This window comes from Stenella coeruleoalba, assembly GCF_951394435.1.
Source record: "Stenella coeruleoalba genome assembly, chromosome: 12".
Classification (NCBI taxonomy): domain Eukaryota; kingdom Metazoa; phylum Chordata; class Mammalia; order Artiodactyla; family Delphinidae; genus Stenella; species Stenella coeruleoalba.
The window spans coordinates 16081983-16104509 of NC_137158.1; the positions used below are offsets into that span (position 1 = coordinate 16081983).

The following is a 22527-nucleotide window of genomic DNA, read 5'->3' on the forward strand; positions in this document are numbered from 1 at the left end:
TTCTGAGGACTCTTCACACTGTTCTGCACAGTGGCTGCACTAATTCACATTCCCACAGCAGTGCATGAGGGCTCCTTTTCTCCACACCCTCGACCACATTTGTTATTTGTGGTCTTTTAGATGATGGCCATTCTGACAGGTGTGAGGTGATCTCTCATTGTGGTTTCCATTTGCCTTTCCCTGACGATTAGCGACGTTGGCCATCTTTTCATGTGTCTGTTGGCTGTCTGTATGTCTTCTTTGGAAAAAGTTTTATTCAGGTCTTCTGACCTCTTTTTAATTGGGTTGTTTGTTTTTTGATGATGAGTTGTACGAGAGCTGCTTTAATTCTTTTTGGTGGGGGGGGCGGTACGTGGGCCTCTCACTGTTGTGGCCTCTCCCGCTGCGGAGCACAGGCTCCGGACGTGCAGGCTCAGCGGCCATGGCTCACGGGCCCAGCTGCTCCACGGCATGTGGGATCTTCCCGGACCGGGGCACGAACCCGTGTCCCCTGCATCGGCAGGCGGACTGTCAACCACTGCGCCACCAGGGAAGCCCGAGAGAAGCCCGAGAGCTGCTTTAATTCTTAATTCTCCCTAACCCTCTACACCAATTACACTATTGAGTATGATCAATCCTCCAAAATATATCTCCAGTCTGTCCTATCCTGTATTTATGACAGTGGCTCTGGTTCAGGCTGCCTCCGTCTCTTACCTGAATTCCCCCAGTGCACTCCTCACCCTTGTCCCTGCTTCTCTTCTTGCTGCCCTCTCTCTGAGCCATTCCCCACGCAGTCAACGCAGAGATTTTCTTAAAGGAAATAGGTCATTCTGCTCCCTTGCTCAGAACCCGTCCGTGATTTCCTTTTGTACTTAAGATAAAATTCAAAATCGTTTTTTGGGTTTACAGAGTCTGGCACATTGCTGATCCCGGTCACATCTGCCAGCTCTGCTCTTCCCCGGTGCTGTTTCCCGTCTCAGAGGCTCCTATCCCAACCCTTTACTTGGCCAATTCTATTCATTCTTCACGTTTCAGGCTAAAATGCCATTTTCCAAGGAGGTATTTGCTGAGCCTCCCCCTTCAGATGTGTTGCTCCTTCTCGGCATGGTCAAGGAAGGCCTCCCTTTGCAGGTGACTGGCCTCAGGGCTGACCCGAAATGACAGCAGGAGTGACCGCTTCAGGATCAGGAGCAGTGCCCGCAAGGCCTGAGGCTGAGATGACCGGGAACTGCAATCAAGCTGCCTTCAAACCACACGAGGCTCAACTTGCTAAAGCGCTTGGACAAGAGAGTCTCTACAGAGAGTCAAATAATTCAAAGCTTTTTCTTCAGCTGAGGCCTGCTTTGCAAGAAGCAGATCTCCACTCTAAGTCATCCACTCTCGTTCAGATTCCTAAACAGGTTTCACCAGTATTTGTCATGCTATTGACCCAGCTCAGCAGTGGGTTCGTGAGGGCTCAGTGACTCTGATATACAGGGTACCCCATACCTGGTTTCCTCTTGGGCAAGAAGCATCATAGCATACAAAAAGCATTGATTTCAACACCAGTGAAACTTGGGCCCAAATCTCAGCTTTGTTACATGTCGGCTGTCAAACTTGGGTACCGTATTTCTTTGCTCTGCGCGAGTCTCTAACCTGGTGGGCGGTAGCTGGGATTAAAGGATGTGCTGATGCTCTGGCGCTAAGCACAAAGCAGTTGCCTACAGGTGATTCTCATCATTGTCTGCCTGTGCTGTTTACTCTCTGCCTAAAATTATCCAAGGGATTTCTCTCCAATTTTAAGACTGCTTCACATCGCCTTAGCAACTATGTCCAATAGTATTAACACATGCAAGCTTTTGAAAAGAAAACAACTGATGAACACATTGGCCAGAATTCCTTAATGGCTTCTCTCCTGAAACAAGGAGGAGAAAAATGATTCTGTGAGGTAAAGATAAATGTTATAGAGAATATAGTTTCCTCTGGTTTTTGTTTGATCTTTTTATTCTCTCTGAAGACAGTCTCAAGGAATGTGGAAAACTTCAAAAGCAGAATAGAAGCGCTCAACTTTGACACACGGAGACCTTTATGGCTTTTCTGTTTACACAGTGATTTTTTTTTCTTGTTTTAAGCCCTAGGTAACAAAGCATCAAGAGTGGAATTGGGAGGCAGCCTTTCAGATTGAAATGCTTAAGTAAAACCTTGTCAGAGTGATTCCACACAAAGAAATGTTAGTTTGACACTCGAGGGGGCATGTTCTGATTTGGTTTCTGTCCTCAATGTTTTACATTTTAATCCTGCCACAGACTTTGGATTAAAAAGTTGTTACCTTCATCAGCATGCTCAAATGTTGAGGCTCAAACAGAGCAAATCCGGTAGATTTATGTACCTTTTCCCTGGCCTGGATGGAGTAGTGGTACCTTTTTTATTTACATAGAGACTTTGTCAACAGCACCAAATACAATCGTTTGCTTTTGTTTATTTTCTCCTTCTCTTTTTTCTAGGATTATGACAGTTTCTTTGAATCCAAGGAAAGCAACACAGTCTTTTCATTCTTAGGCCTCAAATCACAGTTGGCATCAAAGGTAGGTCAATCTTTTCTTGTTGTAAAATGTATCTTTCTTGAGTTCTTCTTAGGGATTGAGGTTGAAGGAGTGCGTATCTAGTCTCCTAAATTTTCAGTTTTTGCTTTCTCAAATACACAGTTAGGACTGCTCAGGGTAAATAAAGACACACAAGGAAGCCAGTTTTTTTTCTTTCCCATTTTCAATTGTTGCTGTATATTAGAGTTTTATCTTTATTTAAACTTCAGTTTATTTATAATTTATATCTCCTTCTTCCAAGAAAAATTTAAGGTAGCAAAAAACAGTAGGTGCTTTTTATTTTAAAGTGCAAGTTCACATTACTTTACATTTTTTGAAATAGAATCAAAGCCATGTGTTTAAGGTCGTCTGCAATTTAAGCCTTTTACATTGGAAGGGACGTGGTTTGCAGTAACAAATGGTCAACCTTGAAAAAAAGGGCAATTCCTAAACTAATCAGAGTGTTTTCGAAGCCACTTTATTGTGTCATATGTCTTTTAGCAAATGTAAAAGGCTCAAACTTTTCTAATATTTAGAGCTATAGATGATATGTATTATGGTAACTTTGTGAAGCACGTGGATTCGCTTTCAAAATAAAAAATAATATTTCTTTATTAAATAAGGCAGTATTTTGATTGTTATTTCCACTTCAGAAATACTATATTTTTCTGATTATGAAAGTAGCCTAGGCTCATGTAGAAAAATTGGGAAAATGCAAAAAAGTACAAAGGAGAAAATAAAAAGTCACCAGAGAAAACCACATAAACATTTTTGGTGTATTTCCTTGCAATCTTTATATACATAGCAATTGAGGTTTTGACTGTATTTCAAATTGAGACTGAATTCTAAAGCTTCTGTTTGTAACACTGAATTGAAATGAAAGTACATTGCTGGGAACTTTGACATCTGTAAGTAATAGGTCTTTTGAGGCTCCCCAGGATTTGTGCCGTTTCTGGAACACTTGTGGGAGGAAGACAGAGACTATCAATAATAAAAATTATACAACAGCACCTGTAGTTCCTCGCCGACGTGAAATCATGCTTTGTTATACATCAGTAAGTCCACAGATGCTTGTGGGTGGTTTCTGTGCACATGTTTTAAAGAGACAAAACCCACACAGAAAACCCTTAAAGGCGCTTAAAACTATCTTTATAAAGATGGAACATTGCAATACTTAGGAAAATGAAAGTATTTTTGTAACATGTTTCGTGCAAAGACATGTAAACCATCCAGATTTATCTTCAGAGAACTAGAAAAAACTGGGGTGGGAGCAGTCTAACGGATGCATAAATCCAGCGGACACCAGCGTCTGTGCAAAAACCTTTGAAAAATACTGCGTGCTTGCCATCTTTGTTCTCATTTTCCCTGAAGATGTAGGTTCCTTTGAGAGGCTTCGGGCTGACTTTTTTACTCTTTGAAAATACTTATTCTCTTAGAAATTTCTCAGGAAACCTGTGACCTGTAGGATATGCCTTCTCACATGACTTAACGGTCATGGGATTGGAGTTGGTCTTGATGGCATTGAGGTTTGCTTGATTGCAGGAGACCATTCCACGGTCAGTGAGAGCGCTAGGCACCTCCACCCATTCAGCCCCCTGCTTTCAGGCACCTGAGTCAGTCAGACATGAGCAGGGGCCCACGGAACCAGAGTGGAAGGCCACGGTGCCGGTGTGTGTGCCATCCCCTCTCGTGAGCCATTCAGGGCCTTAAGGGTTAATAGCAACTCATACTTCACCTCGGTAGGAAAGAAGTGCAAATATCTTTAAGAGCGAGTCAGCATTTTCCCCCTTTCTAGTTAGTCATTTTGTACCTTGGTAGTAATTCATTATACAGTCTACCCTCTAAGGCCTAGACGGAGCATTCACGGGTGTGATGTACCAAAAGATGGAGCCCCCTTTCCTGTCTCCTTTCCTACCCTCTCTGCAGTACACACACGAAAGACCAGGCGAGCAGGCCTGCCAGGGGACGTATAAAGACTCCATTAGCATCTAATTGCTCTCACACAGTGAGGGGAGAGAAGGTCCGTAGGAAAAGAACATTCACAGACCCAACTCTAGACCCTGGGCAGTTCTGCAAAGTGGATGGGGCAGAGGAGGGTAGGAGGCCACAGAATAGCGGCCTGCAGGCCACATTGGTTCTGGATGTGTTTGTCCTGCACGGACTCTTTTTTAAAGACTTCAGGTGGGTTGCTGATACTTAAAATACAGATTTCCCACTTTTCTCCAGAATTTGAATTGTTGCAGCCCTGGTGGGGGGGGGAGGGGGTCCCACATCCTTCTGTGGCCAGCTGGAGCCCACCGTGGTACCTACCGAAAAGAAAAGAAGGCCTTTTCACCAATACTTTTCAGGTAGAAAATCATCAGTTTTCTTATCGTAACAGATTCAAAGCAGAGCCTGAAATGGAAGTTTCTGCTTTCGGATCCCTGCCATTCAGGGGTGATATTGAAAATACGCAACCACCAGTAAACCTTGAGCACTGACCAGCCAGGGAGCAGGTCTCAGAGGCCCACTCCCAGCCGATGCCAGGGGTCAGCCATCCAGTGGCTGGATCATGGTAGCACTTGGGGGAGAGGGGTATCAGCTATTTACCAATAGGTATGGCCATTCCAGTGCCGTTCGTCCCCTCAGGTCACCCTCCGCAGGGCCCCTGAGTAAGGTAACCCCCGGCCACGCCACTCACGCAGGTGTGAGTGGAACAGTACCTCAGAGGAGTTTCCTCAGTTGTTGAAAACACGTGGCTTTCTTTCCACTTTTATATTTGGCAGGTCAGGTGGGTGTGACTTAACTCTGGGCTCTGATCCCTGAACCCAGGATTTATTTGCTCTTATCCATCACATGGCGGTGATTTCTTGTGATTTCCAACATCTCTGTTCCTGACATTTAAAATATCACCGCCAGGGTGAAATTTCTTGCCCGCACAATGCAATAACTGGCTTTTTTTTTTTTTTTTTTTTAAATAAATAGGCAGAACCTTAGCGAAGACAAGCGGAAGAGGACGGAGATGCATTTTGGAGCGCCCCTGGTACTCAGCACACACCTGCTTACCTAATGCATCACTGTGACAGAAGCCACATGCATTATCAGTAACTTTGCTTGCCACGGAAAAGGTGTTTTGGGAAGACATGGGTCTAATGGGATTGCATGAGTGCTTTAAACCAAATCAGGCCCGTGGTGGGTTTTTTCCTTGTTTTCAGAATTGCCTGCAGTTGCCTCACTCACCCGGAGGTACTGTCACCTGTTACAGGTGTGCCTCCTGAATAACTGAGTGATAAGCAGGTGGCACCATCAGAGAGAAAGTACTGGATCTGCCCTGGGTTGTAGTTGATGCCAGGATTGCTCAGACCTGCTTCTCTTCAGGCCGCCTAGGTGGTGTCCTTGAAATTAGTCTGCCAGGCTCTTAGAATATTTTGATCAGAAAGGAAAAAAAGCAATGTTGGTTGACAAAGGGCTAAAGATCTTTGCTGCAGATTCACAGGCATCACTATTCCAGTGCTTTGTCATAACTGTAGGAAAAACTTAGATGTTCTAGCCTCCTTTTGGTAATGGAAATTCTTACCCCCCCTAAATCCTCCAAACCCCTACAGATGTTTCCAGAAATCACTGTTGCAACAATGTGTCATCAGAACCAGTTGACAGGGATGAAAAGAATTGCTATTTGGAAAAAAAAATGCTTATCTCTTACAAAGGAAAAGTTTCACCTAATGTGTAAGATGACTTAAAAGATATCTTTAAAAAGGTGCACTGATAGTTAATTTATAGGGACATTATCTGACTCGTACCCGAAGGCATTTCAGCTCTAGCAACTTATTATGCGTAAGTGCACATATATTTTTAAACGCAGCTCCCCCAACTAATAGCTGCTTATATATTTTGCAAAGGGATTGTATTTTTCGAGAAAGGAAGATCTCGGTTAGATATATTTTGTGAACCCTTGATTGATGAGGCATATTAAAAGATACTAATATTGCTGCACACTTTAATTTTTTTTCCTGTGTTACTTTTCATCGGTCCTCTGACACTGCCAGTTCATATTTCTGGCCAATGCACAGTTCCGGATTTTCAGAGTAACATAGATACATGTTCTCATTCCATATATGAACACCAGTGATTTTTCAGAACAGAGTACATACGAGAAAGGGGCTGTCAGAGACTCACTCTGAATTGTACTTGGCATGTGAAATCTCTCCTTCCTTTGGAGTGGGTACTGACAAACACTGAACCCGTCGACTTCATTAGGGCAAAGGCTTCTTTTCTGCATCCTTGTCCCTGCTCACATTTTTTTAGAGTTTTTAGTTGCCAAACCTGGGAATAGTCTTGAATAGAATAAATTCAGAGTGCTGCCTAAGATATTCTGCTATTCTCAGTGTCCTGATGGTGGACCTGCCCTTTTGATTCTGAGCAGGAAGTTTGTAAGAAATGGAAAGAACAGAAGAATTTAGTCCCTGTCACCTGTGTTCTCTCTCCCTCCTATTCTAAAGAACTTGTTGAATGCTAAAGCTGACATCCCAGCCTGAGATTTGCATCCCAGGACTACAACCAGAAGGAAAGCATGCCACTGATTCCTACATGACTGGAACAGATATATGATCCACCATTTTCTCTGCAAGGAAAGCTGCTGTAAAATCATGGCTATGACTGCTTAGTTGGCATTAAATACGATCCAGGTCAAATTCCACTTGATAAATCCCAGGGACTAACCAGGAAATGTTTTTGAACTGGATATCGTGTTAAAGTCTAAGAAGACTTAGAATTTCTTTTTAAGATACAGCAGTTTTTAAAAGTTAACGTTGCAATGGTCTAACTTACATTTTGTCTACTCTTGCCAGTGACTACCGAGAAGCAACTTGGTAAGATTGAGTCTTGGGGTTGTAGGATCAATTCAATACCTGCTAGACCAAGAAAGCTACTCAGAATTGTTTGTCTCAAAACTTCTGAATTACTCTGGTTGTGGTAAGCCCAGTATGGTTGTCCTAAACAGACTAGATGAATAGGAGTGCTAAATTATTTACCACAGTTACAGATCATCTACCGCACCCCACTTTTTTTTTTGGGAGCAGCAAAGAAATAGGAGAGACCAGCTTCACCTGGTATTGTGCTTGTTATGAGCAAGCTAGAAACACATTGTGTGGCATTTCCCTCAGTACCCAGGCTCTGCAGAGTCCTAAGGTATTGCCCTCTGGGACTGCACTGTGTCCTTACTTGTGTTTTACCAGCTGAATTCCAAACCTGTAATGGTTTTCTTCATCCCTTCTTTTTTCGTTTTGTTTTGTTTTGTTTTTTTACGGTACGCGGGCCTCTCATTGTTGTGGCCTCTCCCGTTGCGGAGCGCAGGCTCCGGACGCGCAGGCTCAGCGTCCATGGCTCACGGGCCTAGCTGCTCCGCGGCATGTGGGATCCTCCCGGACCGGGACACGAATCCCTGTCCCCAGCATCGGCAGGTGGAATCTCAACCAGCGCGCCACCAGGGAAGCCCTTTATCCCTTCTTTAACTAGCTGCCTTTAGATCTGAATAATCATAGTCTTAAAAATCTAGGAAAGAAGTGGATGGGAATTGCAGACATAGATGTAATATCAAAAGCATTTTAAGACAGAATTTTTATTTCCTGTAGTAGGCTTGTTGGGGCAAAGAAAATGTGCTGCTAAAAATCAAATTATCCCATTTTAAAATGAGATAAAATACAGAGAGTGCCATCCTGCTAGGTATATGCAGACCAGAAGAAAATTTAGTTGGGGAAGTACTTGTTTTTCCACATTCTGGTATTCTATTAAAATCAAAAAGGAGAAAAGGAGGATTTTTTTTTTCTCTCAGGCTCTAATATATTTTAGATTTGTTTCTGTTTTATAGATTTATTCAACACTCCCACATAGATGTTTTTATATTACATGAATTTAATAACGAACTAAACTTATTTTTGTCCTTCCTTGTTGAAAGGTACCAAAGCCTCTTTCTGGTTTGTTTTGTTTTGTTTTTTAATTTGATTTTGCTGTATAGGGTTTTGCTTTTTCTAGAAATGCTTACATCTTTTCTAAAGTGTCAGAGCCCACTTTGATCTGCAAAATTATTGTGTTTAGATTTCCATTTGTATGCATTTATTTGTCTCTAAAGGCATTGGTGAAATCTCAGATTTTATATTCAGCATTAAAGAGGAATAAATTACAGAAAACACATTCTGAAAATGGAGTGCTTGTTCCCGACCATTTCTTACACCTTTTCTAATTTTGCTTCTGTGTTTGGTTGAAACCTTCTTGTTTAGCTGGGATGCTGTATTTCTGCTCCCATCATGAACCCCGTACCTGAAAGCTGCAGATTCGTTGTAAAAATGCAGACGGATCATTTGAGTACTTGAGGAGACACACTTGTGGTTGTGTGTTTGTGTGTGTGTGTGTGTGTATGTGTAAGTGTGTGTGTTGGAGGTGACTGCAGAATCATCTCAGACAGTGACCAGGACGAAGGATGGCGTTAACTCACTCATTCCCTGGTTGGTTCAAATAGATGAAGGTGGTTTCTTGAGTACAATGAAGCGATGGGCTGTGGATTCCCTTCCCTAATTTCGTGCAGGAGAAAAGTACAGTGTAGCCACAGCCCTTAATAGCAGGGCTGCCTTTGCTGCAAACACCCCTGAAGGCAGAAGACGTTTCTGAAGGCAGCGTCTGAGGTTAAGCCCATCGCTGAACTATTTCTAACTTAAACACCAAGATGAGGGAGGGTGAAGGAGGAGATAAAGAGAACAGGCTGTCAGTTTCCAGAAATGCACTAAATTGTGAAGCCAAAGAAGCCAAGTAATCCCCACCCACTTGTAACCCAGATTTTCAAAGTTTTCCTAGTTTTCTAGAAATGCAGGCCAGGTTAGTTTGGTCATCCCATTAATCAGCGTGTGTTGAACCCCTAGAATGTGACAGGGACTGTCTGAGCAGGACAATAGTCTCCACCCTCAAAGAGGAGAGAAACGGAGAAGGATTAGCAGCAGTGACAGTGGCAGTGACTTGAGAAACAGGTAAGTTCACAGTGTTCCAAGCGATGGTTCGTCATCTGAAACGTGCTGTATAGTCTTTTTCTTTGTATGTTTCAACCAGTCCAATTTTTTAAATGATTTCCTACAGCAACAGAATAAATATGTACACACACACGTATATAATATATACACTGACATATAAAGAAAAATAAACACACCCCCGTGTGTCTGCCACCAGCCGCCTGCCTTTCCTTTGGGGCTCTGTGTGCTCCCTCCCTGACCCTGTCTCGTCCCTGTTTGATAGCGGGAGCCCATCCAGAACGCCATGTTGATCATAGCCTTCCTGTCCTTTATTATTTTACCTTTGTGTACATATCCTTAAAAACTAATAAATGGAATTAAACTCTGTTCTTCTGTCACCTTCTTTTTATGGTCATTGCATTTGGGCATAATCATTTTGAAACAAGTGCCCTAGCTTGTTTATTTTCACTGCTAAGTATTATTTTGTCGTATATCACAATTTTTCCCTTCTCCTATTGCTGAATATGGAAATACATCTTTCTTTGAAATAGAGAAAGGAAATGTTGCTACAAACATTCTTCTATGTGATTTCTGGTGCACATACACAAGTAGATGTATACCTTGAGTAGAATTGCTGTGTCACACGTGCAATAAAGCACATCGTCAACCTGAACAGATAAGGCCAAATTGTTTTCCAAAGTAATGGTACCAACTGACACTCCACTGGTGTACTAGAATTTCCGGTACTCTCAATGTTCACCGACATTTAAGATCATCAGACTCAAAGTTTTGTCAAGCTGAGGTGTGTATCTCGTTGTGGTTTCATTTTGCATATATTTGATTACTAATAAGGTGAACATGTTTTTACTATGGGAATTACTGTTTCTTCCTGGAAATCCCCCTTTGTGTCTTTTACCATTTTTTCTATGGTGGTGTGTTTTCAATTTTTTTTTTTTAAATAAGTGAATATTTTATTTTTTTTCAATTATTAATTTTTAAAAGTTCTTTATACTTAACCTTTTCCTGGTTAATGCTCACCTATTAGAGAGAAACCATATTTGGAGTGGAAGTCTTCTGAAACTATTTCCAGAATTATGAAAAAAAGCATGTGAAACTTTATTCTATTTGGAGAAAATAAAATTAAACACAGATATTGTGTGTTTTTATTGTATGCTAATTTTCACCTTGTCAGCGTATCAGCCAGGAGAAGATATACCTTGGAAACCTCTCTATGCTCTCAAAGGGTTCCTTCTTTGAAGAGATTTCAAGGCTCATCAATTCCAGTTATTTGGTAGGAAATTAATGTCATGATTTGGTTTTCTGCTACAGAATTAAACCAGAAGGAAATCTTTATACAGACTGCATGTTTATATATGCACATTTCCTTACTATGTTAACATAGAACAGGCTTACAACGATAGGCCAAAATGATGTTATACTTAAAAGGACATTTAAAAAATGATTAATTTGCAGAACACACAGTTTTGCGAGCATTAGCCTGCTGTGGCCTCCTTTGCCTGGCAAAGCAATAAAGCTGTTCTTTTCTACTTCCCCACCCACCCCCCGCATAATGATTTATTTGAGTTATAGGAGACTGGACTGAACCTATACTCATAATTAACTAATTCTTAATCTGAATGAAATGTGACCATCATATGACTATAACCCAGTATGTTGTGGTAGTAGCATGTTTTCATGTGTGTAAACTGTTTGGCAGGTATAAGAACAGGACACTACAATGCAGTCTTCTTTTCTGAGGCCCCTGCTAATCAGGGGACAGCATTTTTAATAGACCAAGGACCCTGACATTTGAAAGCATGTTAACTGAAAACTTGGTACTGCTTGTAATGAATGGCACAAAGATTTAGACCTTTTTATTAAAACAGCGGTCCATACTCTTGCAATATACATCCTTTTGGGTTCTATAATGATAAAACTCACTGTAACCAAACTTTCCACTGAAAAAGCTCTAGTGCAAATATCTATCATCATTAATGTAATGGAAATGAAAGCTCTGTAGTACAGAACAGCGCTGCTCAGCGTGGTACCAGCAAGCCACATAGAATTATTGGACACTTGAAACGTGGCTCATTGACTTTGTGATGTGCCGTGAGTGTGAAATATGTTCCAGATTTTGAAGACTTAGTATGAAAACTGTAAACTATCTATTAATTTTTATATTGGTTATGTTTTAAGTGATAATATTTTGGATATATTGGGTTAAATTAAATATTAAAAACTAATTTTGTCTTTTTTTAATGTGGCCACTAGAAAATTTTCAATTACGTATATGGCTTGCGTTCTAGTTCTCTTGGACAGTTCTGTTCCAGCCTCTTTACCTGAATTTCCAGTAGAGAAAGAAATACCTTTAAATGCTTCTTTGCATTTTGGCAAAATATCTCCTTTTTTTAATTGTTATATGAAAGGAAATGTGAACCTCTTCTGGAATATAATTTTCTAATACTGATGCCAAGGATAAATGCTTTTCTCATTTTGCTTTTTGTCCCCCTAGCTTGAAGCATTTTTGTCGTGAAGGGGGAGAGTTTTTTTCCTGGAATAAGAAGAGTAATGTGTGTGCCTTGTAACATGAGACATCTCTCTGTGTCCAGCCTCTCGTTCCTGTATTGTCACGTAAAGTTGATGTCCCCTGTTGAATTGGTCCAACTAAGTCATGGTGGCCTTTATCTGTTTGTTCTTTTTTTAAAAAAAGAGGGACTTCAATGAATCACACAGATACCATCTATAATCTGCAGAACAGTGATGAATATTAATAGGATTTTGTCCTAGATTTCCTAAAATGTTAGTTCTCTGTATCTGTAAAACTCATTTGAGCTCGAAAGAATATATGGATAATATGCTTTTAAAAGTTTCATTCTGGTCTCATTGCCAAAGATTAAAACAGAATGTGAATATTAAGGGAGAATAGCTTCCTTTCCCTGCCCAGGGTTTTTAACCATTTTCTTTTTGCTACTCTCTTAGCCAAATAGTTTGGGGGGAAGGCCTGTATTGTTCTGATCATGAAAACAATTGGTGGTAACAGTACTCATTAAGTGGTAGAATGTTTCTTTGAATGATTTAGTTTGGGACCCTTGCCTGAAATAAAAGAGTGATTGTAGTACAGCCTTTGCCAACCAAGAGATGCCAGCCATCTGTGTTTCCTGTAGCTGCTTTTGCATGCTGCTTTGGGGCTCTTCATTTGTCATTTTAATGAGCTACCACACCTAGGAAGGATTTAGCCTTTGGGAATGGGTGGAACAACTTGAGATAAATGATAGACACATTTTTCATGCTAATTTGATTTAGCTTATTGATACTATTTTCCCATCTGTTCAGTTGGGATGATACTTTTCTCTTAATTTTCTCCCTGTCAATCCATTTCATGTTGTGTGCTAATATTATCACCAGGTTAAAATACATGGGCTCTAGGACAGTCCACAGTTAGGCTCAGAGATGACTCTGAGGTCGAGAGCCGGGACAGAAACACCACCAATTCAGCATCGACACCGTTTCCCTAGTCCAGACGCGTCCTTTTCTCTCTCCCTGCCTGTCTTTGGGGATAAACCACTCTTACACAATCCGCTCCTAGCCACAGCCTAACCAACATGTACGGGGGAACAGAGTGATGACAACAGCAATGTTTTTACTCTCCAGATTGGCAACCAGAAGGAAGGACTCCGGCTGCTTCTTCCCTTCCTGTACTGTTTTACAGGCCTAAGAAATATTTATTCTACTGGATCCCAGTCATAAATGAGAAACCGAATACTGACAGGTTTCCCATCCTAGTCATAAGTTGACTGGGCAAACAGAACTTTTAGCGGTTACATATTTAGCAGGTAAAATGACCACAGCATTCAGACTTGTGGTCAGTTTCTGAATGACGACAGCAGGAAACCAGTTCCCTATCGTTGACTCCTTTAGGGACCAGGCTGCCTCTTAGACCATTCCAGAGTGACCCAGTTCTCTAGGGACAGCTTTACCCGAGCCCCAAAATGTAAACAGTTACCTCTGCAGTGAGGATGGACAGGTATTACTGGAATCAGGTAGTGCAGACAAAATGACAAGTGGATGAAAGGGGAATGTGGGTGACAGTAGTGCCTACCCAGGGAGACAGCTATCTTCCTAAAATTGGGTCATTTTAACAGAATGGATTTTAAGTTTCCTCCAGTGTTACTGAAAACTTTATTAGTCATTCTCATTGCAAATGGCCCTTTACTGGGTAGTATTTTCAATATGCTATTGTTATAATTTACATTTTAATTTTCTGCTGGTTGGAACAGCATCCTTTGCGTGGTGACATAAGTCACCGAATAAGCTGTCCAGCCAAAGCCCAAGAACTCTATGCTAATAAGTCGTGGGTTTTTTTGGTTGTTTTGTTCTTTGTACCTTGGTTTGTATCTTTTACCTGTAAACCTCTGAGAAAGGACAGAGTAAACCCTTTCCTATTTCAGAAATGGCATAATCACCAATCACCAGTTAAACCCAAATATGTTATAAAAACCAGATCCCTATCTCTTATCTTGTATTAAGACCATCGTGTGGAGTTTTTTGATAATTACGTTGGTACCTGTATTGATATTTACGTTTGTGTGATGTAGTATTCTTTGTACCTTACCCGTGAGCATAAGTGTGTACTGTTTAGTATCTCAGAAGCTGCTTTTTTTGGGTGTTTCTTATCTTATACTATTTGGTCTGGGTCAGTTTTGTATTAAGAGAGAGGAATTACTTATATGTCCTCTTTTTACTTCGATACAGTAAATTTGTTAGATAAAAGCTGACCCTACAGTCAAATGAAATACATGGTTTGTCAGTGTGTGTTCAGTAGTCTATTTGATAATTAGTTATATGGCCATGTACTGAAAAGTCTAGTTTTTTCTTATGGTATCACTGGTAACTTTGATGCCTTATGTCTTTTCTGCTGACAACTACTGGTTGCTAAGTGGGAAATGTGTTGTATTAGGCTGTGACCAATCAGGAGATACACACCCCATGGTGATTTAAACAGGGGAAGTTAAATATCAAGAATTATTAAACTTTGATGAAAGGGTAACTCCCAGGTATAAGAAAACTATATTTTACCCTGGGGCTGAAGAATACCCAAGGAAGGACAAACTTGGGAGGAAGGGTGGCTGGGCTTCAGAGTTTGCTGTAGTTACAGCCTACTGGCTGGCTGAGAGGTTCACAGTTCCCCCAGGGCAGTGGTGCTCTACGGTTGCTTGGCAACAGGAAGCGAACCCCAACCTACCCTCCCGACCGGCACCCCAGAGTGTAGGCGGGGCCAGGTGAGCCCTGGCCAGCAGGTGCTTGCAGATGGAGATGAGGTGCCAGTGCTGGCAGGAGGCCTGAAGCATGTGTGTCTATGTCAAGGGCGCTTGCAGGGAGGTTGGTCATCACCAGGCCAGGTCAGAGCTACAAGGTCCCCGAGGCACCAGGTGTTCTGGGGGCCCGAGTTAAAGCAGCACCATCAGACCGACACCACTGACCCATCTCGCAGCAGCCCCACAGGAGCATCCCCTTGGTCCTACAGTGTCCCTCCAGCACTCTTTACTGAGAACGCAACATCGGGCTCACTGTGAAGGAAAGATGCTTAAAGGAGTTCTGTCCATCATTACAGAACGTGCGCTGGGGCCTGAATTTGGAGCTAAGACACAATAAAGTGATAGCTGCCACATATCATAAAAGGATTCTCTTAGTGACTTTTCATCTGGAATTAGCCATGTTCATTAAGAGCAAAGGATGAGCCATGTTTTGTGAAGTGTAGGTAGTTGAAGTGAAAATTTGCATTACAAGCAGTAGGGATGCCTGGCTAACAGGTATCCGTTGTGGGAAGCTAGCAACTAAGTTGCTAACGAAGCTGGTGAGTGTCTTGTCACAACTATAAACGTTAGGGGAAGATGCAACGCTCAGGATGTAACCTTGACTTCCAGTCAGCCTTACTTTGTGGTTCCCAGTTTTATAAAGCTGTTGAAATTTAAAGGAAAAAGCATGATGCTGAGGAATATATCTAAAGCTTCTAGAAATGACTCTTCATGTAATCTGTTCCTTAGAGGATATTCACCAACCTGTGAATCTTAGCCTAGCACTAGAATTTCTCTTGAATTCCCAAATAATAAATACCAAGAACCAAATACTTCCATAAAGAACAGAGCTATTAGCTCTTTTTGTTTTTAATTTACTCCTGTGGCAAACAGAAAATTGAAAAAAAAAAAAAAAAAACCCTGTGAAATCTGACCTATTTACTCACCCTAAAAAATCTACCTCTAATGGAAGACAAGGCAGAAAAGGTTATTAGGAAACGGTAGGCGCCAGAACCAATTAAATCCAATGATTAGGTGCTTTCCCAGACTCAGTCTATGGTGGCTAGTGATTAAACGGATGGGTAAATGAAGAGACAGATGATCCCGCCAGCTAGGCTTCTTTATTAACTTTTAAGTGAGCTTGAAGTGAAAGAAAAATTAATTTTACTGAGAAAGCAATTGGCTTCACAAGATGACTAGTACAGGATTCTCTGTTCCTTCCCAGTGCCTTTCTCGGCGTGCCGCTGGAATGCTTGTTTTCTGTTTTGATTTCTCAACGGCATCGGAGGCGTTTGTGTACCATCAACACATGTTTACTAAATCAAGAGTAACAAATAGATGTTCAGAGTACCAGCACCCTTCTGGACTTTGCTGGGAATAGAAAAGTAACTTCTAGTGTGGCTCTGTCTCTTTAGGAGCTTATGGTGTGGATGTCACTGTCGTGCCACCAAGCCCACGTGTAGAAAAGGTTTCTGTGGCGCAGAGGAGCTGCCCCGGGCAGCCTCTGCACCCTTTTAATTCTTAGTTTCTATGGTTTAGATTTCACAGGTGTCTGTAAATCAATGGTAACGTCGGTGTTAGTTCCGGTAATTAATTACCCTGACCCACAAGCCCAGACTTGTCAGCTGTGAATACGTACGCCAGGGAGGTTGGGGACTTTATTATTTTACAAAAGTATTAGTTAAGGAAACATTCTAATTTCCCCAGTGGCCAAGTGGAAGGGTCACTGCTGGCTTACAATGGAAGCAGACCAAAATTTGATACTTACTTTTATTGTGTAACTACCCACTTTCTCAATTTTTTTTTTTTTTTTTTTTTTTTTTTTTTCAGTGCGCGGGCCTCTCACTGTTGTGGCTTCTCCCGTTGCGGAGCACAGGCTCCGGACGTGCAGGCTCAGCGGCCATGGCTCACGGGCCCAGCCGCTGCGCGGCATGTGGGATCTTCCCGGACCGGGGCACGAACCCGTGTCCGCTGCATCGGCAGGCGGACTCTCAACCACTGCGCCACCAAGGGAAGCCCTCAATTTTTAAAAAAATTTGTTTTATTGAAGTATAGTTGACTTACAATGCTGTGTTATTCAGATATATACATACATACATATATATATATATATATATATATACACATTCTTTTTCATATTTTTTTCCATTATGGTTTATCACAGGATATGGAACATAGTTCCCTGTGCTATACAGTGGGACTTTGTTATTTATCCATCCTATATAAAATAGTTTGCCCTACTTTTTCAATTTGATTGCTATTATTTTATATACGTACTTAAAAAAACAACAACAACCCTTCACTAGCACAGCCAATTCATTCACTAACATAGCCTTTGGGTTGTTTCTCTGTTCAAGGAAAAACCATGGCCTTCCTGGGCTCCTTATTAATTTTAGCTCCAAAGTCAAAAAATCAATGCGAATTGTTTTTAGAAGCCTGACAGAAACCTGCCAGTTTAGCAGTAACTAGATACAGCCCTTAATACGAGCTCACTGCTGTTCAGTATTTTTCTTGGGTAGAGCAAGGGGGTGGATGATAAAAACAGCATGTTCTCTTGTCTTACAATAACCTTGATTACAGTCAAAGTTCTTTGCCTAACAATAGCTTTGGTTATATTCAAAGCTGCCAGAAAATGACGATCTAAATTTGAAATGTAAGACTTAGAAAGTTCCCGTTTATTTATGTGTATGTGTATGTGTGTATATGCAAACACATGCATACATATATATCTTAGTGGAGATTTGTCTCAATTTTTAGCTCTACCAAATCTTAGTTAAAAAAAAAAAAAGAGAGGCAAGGAATATCTTTAAACAGAATGTTCTTTCCAGTTATTCAATTTAAGACTTGTCCTACCCTATGAAATGTGACCTACAGCAGACATAAGAAGTAAAGTGCAATAACTACAGAGTCAGGACCAAGGAGAATCATGGGGAGAGAGTGACAGGTAGAGCTGCAGAAGCCGTAGCCATGCTATGGCATATATAAGGACACAGGAACAAAGGAGGCGGTTCTAGCATAAAGAGAAAAAGTTGAACAACTGAAGTGATGATTTTTGTAAAAGTTTGTCATATGTTTTGAAATCAAGACGGACACATCTTCTGAATAGGCAGCTTAGAGAAAAACTTCGTAAGATCACAGAGGAGCAGAATTGGAGAGCAGACTTTCGACCCTTGTGAACCCTTCTGAATTCTCCCACCCAGCATTCTTATTTCAGATTCCAAATACCACATATGTACATTTATAAGCTGTAAGAGTTCAGAATGGGGAAGAACCAAATGTTAGTGATTAACTAGTGAAATTTCAGCGTGTTTCCGGAACTCTAAATGCGTCCTCACTTCCATGTTTGCTGCTTTCCACTTTCTTTGAAAACCAACTCACCATAGTCTCCAAAACTGCATGCGAATCCAGAGGGAGAGAAAACACTGACACCATGTTGTATGAGAAGAATTGTGTGTGTGTGTCTGTGGAACGCGGTGCATCTTTAATGAATATTCTGGTAGCCAAAGAAAGTCCAGGATTTTCCAGTGCTGATGTGGAAAACAGAATAAAAGAATAAAATTTAAAAGTAGCCAGGTACATCATTTACTCTCTTAGCTTGAATTTTGCACAGAAAACTAGAGCTGGAATGGAATGGAGGAAAAAGCCAATGTTCTTTACATATATATGAAATCTAGGCCAAGAAAATATATATTATATATATAATATAGGAACAAATATATACATTGTATATATAATATATATTATATATAATGTGTATTATATGCATATTTTTTTTCCTGGATAATTTGAAATACTGAACGTCTAGCACGTAGGTGCAGGGCCGGCCCCCGCCTCTGATAACAGGACTTGGGTGGTGGCGACACCTAGAGGCCCGATGGCTGATTGCAAGTTACAGAGTGGACTTCGTGTTGCATCTTAATAACGTCGCCATAGCAATTCAAAGACCTATGAAGATAACTGTGAAAAGGAAATCTACCTTTCCAAAAAGGTCTTTTTCAGTATATATTTACATACGTTACGTTGGAAATGAAGGCTTTGGGAGGGGAAAATTTTGCAGTATCTCATAAGGTTACCGAAGTGGGTGGGGAAACCTGGGTTCTCCAAGGAGGTAGGCGGTCCCGTCTTCTTGGGGGAGGAGGGGAGCGTGGAGAGACCCGGTGGAGGGCGGAGGATCGCCAGAGGTGTTTTGCTTGAATTTACCTTGTTGCAGTACTCGTTCTCAAGGAGTTCTCGAGAATCTTAAACTACAGACCTAATAAGATTCCCCACGGCACCAACCGCTGGGCCTCGCACCAGTAGGTGATAGAAAATACTTCGTGATGCAGGACTTTGAGTTTGGGTGGAGTGATAGCGTAGGGAGCCCCTTCCATATCCCCTCCCAGCCCTGACCCAGCTGGGCCAATAGAACGCCATGCGGGGGTGGGGGTGGGGTGGGGGCGGAACACCTATGGGTGTGAAATGTATCTTGGTCAGGTCAGGAGGTGAGCCCCGAGGCATTTTCCTCTTCCTGTATTCTGAAAAGAGCAGTGGTTGAGCACTGTATTAGTTTCCTTTTGCTGCTGTAGCAAATCACCCAAACATAGCGGCTTAGAACAACACAAATATAAGAGTTCAGGAGGTCAGAAGTGCTTAAATGGGTCTCAGCCGCCAAAATCAAGGTGTTGGCAGGGATGCATTCCTTTCTGTTGGCTCTTGGAGAAAATCCATTTCCTTGTCTTTTTCCACCTCCAGAGGCCTTAGCTCCAGGCTGCATAACTCAACCTGTTTTCACTTCACTTCTCCTTCCCCAACTCTGACCCTACATCCTTCCTCTGAGAAGGATCCTTGTGATTACGTTGGCCCCACCCAGATAACAATCTAGGATAAACTCCATTCCAAGATCATGAGTTCCATCTGCAAAGTCCCTTTTACCAATGGAAAGCAGGTGCGGGGGAATAGGACATGTACATCTTTGAGAGGAGAGGGCATTCTTCTGCCCACCACAAACACCATGTAATTCAACACTCTTGTGGCCGGGCACAGGAGATATAAGGTCTCTGCCTCTAATGGGGTGGGAACGGGGGTCATGCAAATAAATCAGATTTTCCACATTACAAATGGCGGTCCTCATAGGTAACTCAGTAAGAAGCTGTCTCAGCTGAGGCCATCAGCAGCTCAGGCTTCCTGATCCAGGTGACGTTTGACCTAGTTCTGAAAGATCAGATGAGTTAGCTACAGAGGTGAGAAAGGGAATTTTAAGCAGAGCAAATAGCATATGCAAAAGTACAGGAATGTGTAAAAATAGCTCAGCAGTTTGCATGACTAATAATATGTTGGGTTGTGTTGCTGGACATGGTGGGAGAGGAGGCTGAACCTAACAGCTCAACTATGTATGTGGTAAGAGGTGTTTCTTCTACAGTAGGTTCTGTACTGGCTCAAGGAACAAGGAGGTTGATTTTCTCTCACACAAATTAGGAGATTGGGATTAACATATACACACTAGTATATATATAAAATAGATAACTAATAAAGACCTACTGTAAAACACAGGGAACTATACTCAATATCTTGTAATAATCTATAATGGAAAAGGATCTGAAAAATATATATATATCTGAATCATTTTGTTGTACAATTAAAACTAACACAACATTGTAAATCAACTATATTCCAATAAAAATTTTAAAAAGCAAACATTGCTTCCCAGTATTCAGGGTGTTAGGAAATTTTGTTCAACTCTGGTCAAACAGCCGAATGTATTTTAATCTACCTTTTTATCAGCCACTTCTAACGATAAAAGAAAAAGAAGCTATAAAGCTAGAATGAAGATAAGCAGTTGATAATCTCATGAAAATATTAAAAGACAGTATCTAGAGGAAGATATATAATATATTTTTCATAAGACTCAATATAGTTTTGTCCTCTTACCACTGGCCTCATGAAAATTTTAGTGAGATTTTCATTAAGAAAAAAAGATTACCATGGTAAAGACCCAAAGGTGAATGGTTAAGAAATTGGAAACAAATGTGATATTATTGAACCATTTCACACTAAAGAGCCTGTAAAACGCGTATTGCCTTGCTATTATGGAAATTTGATTTTATCTTTTGAATATGGACTAATCCTCAGCTGGTGCTTATTTCACTGGCTGGCAAAAGAAGTGGGAAATGTGGCTAGAAAACCGTGAGGGTCCCTGGATTGAGGTGGAATGAAGGTTTGGAGCCCCAGAGGTTTGACAGGTAATTCCTGGGCAATGTCAGGAATTGCAGATGAAATGTTAAGCAGAAACCAGACTGTCAGGGGCTATGGGATTTGGACATGAACTTGGAACTCTTGCTACTCAAAGTGTGGTCCAAAAGGCTGCAGCAGCAAGGGGAGCCAGCCATACACCGACCCCATCAAAATCACTTTTTTTTTTTTTTTTTTTTTGCGGTACGCGGGCCTCTCACTGTTGTGGCCTCTCCCGTTGTGGAGCACAGGCTCCGGACGCGCAGGCTCAGCGGCCATGGTTCGCGGGCCCAGCCGCTCGGCGGCACGTGGGATCTTCCCGGACCAGGGCACGAACCCGTGTCCCCTGCATCGGCAGGCGGACTGCCAACCACTGCGCCACCAGAGAAGCCCCAAAATCACATTTTAACAAGCCCCCAGGTGATTCAGGGTCACGTTGAAGTTTGAGAAGCACTGCTGTAGAGACTAGAAGGCACTGAAGTGTTGAAAGAAAGCGAGAGTGTCAAAGAATCATATTTGCATTTTCAGAAAATTACAGAGTTGGCAGTAAAAGGAGAAGAGTGGGTGTGGGGAAGGGTGATGCTGGGAAGAATAGAGGCTGAGAGACCAATTAGAAAGTTAATTCTGGGATGATAAGGGCTTGGACTAGGCTCATGGCCATGGAGATGTCTCATTAGCAGTTGGGGAGAGGGAGGGTGACACCCACATTTTCTGGCTTGGTGGATGGATGCAGTTTAACAAAACAGGGGAGATAATGAGGCTGCTTTTGGATACTGTGAGTCTGAGGAGCAGGTGAAACACCCAGGTGCTTAAATTCACCATCGGACAGCACAGTGGCTGTGATGAGATAGTGTAAGAAGTCCTGGAGCACAGAAAATGAAGGACCACCCGGAGAAGTAGGAAAGCCAGGAGAAAGCATTGGATGGAAAGCTGCAAGAGAGAAGAGTCTCAAAGAAATGTCAGATCAGGGCTTCCCTGGTGGCGCAGTGGTTGAGAGTCCGCCTGCCGATGCAGGGGACACGGGTTCGTGCCTCGGTCCGGGAAGATCCCACATTCCGCTGAGCAGCTGGGCCCGTGAACCATGGCCGCTGAGCCTTGGTGTCCGGAGCCTGTGCTCCGCAGCGGGAGAGGCCACAACAGTGAGAGGCCAGCATACCGCAAAAAAAAAAAAAAAAAAAAAAAGAAATGTCAGATCAAACAAACACTCAAGTATATCCTATGGATTTGATATTTTGGAAATTTGGGGTGAGCTCCTTAATTATTTATATGCTGAAAAAATATAAGAAAGAATTGCTGAACTTGGGAGATAGTCACTAGAAATGGAACAGGACCCATGAACGCTTACAGGGAGTCACTAGAGAAAAAAATCTAAGTTGGGGCAAGTGGACTTGTAGTAGCAGGTGTGATTTTAAGGACTCTCCTGGAAGCAGGTAAGCCACTTGAAAAGAAGAATCCTTCAGCAAAAATCTTATAAGAGCCAACAGAAGCATGGGGAACCCAGGAATAAGAAGA

General features: G+C 41.9%; 1 protein-coding gene across 1 annotated transcript in view; it reads left to right on the top strand.

The window, feature by feature from the left end:
• SH3BGRL2 (SH3 domain binding glutamate rich protein like 2) overlaps positions 1-9751 on the top strand; it is a 54165-nt gene extending 44414 nt beyond the window's left edge. The window contains exons 3-4 of the mRNA XM_079938604.1: positions 2463-2543; positions 5505-9751. Of these exons, the coding sequence (XP_079794730.1) occupies positions 2463-2543; positions 5505-5516 (93 nt within the window). The 3' untranslated portion in view covers positions 5517-9751. The remainder of the gene's footprint in view (positions 1-2462; positions 2544-5504) is intronic.
• Positions 9752-22527: the final 12776 nt, after the last annotated feature.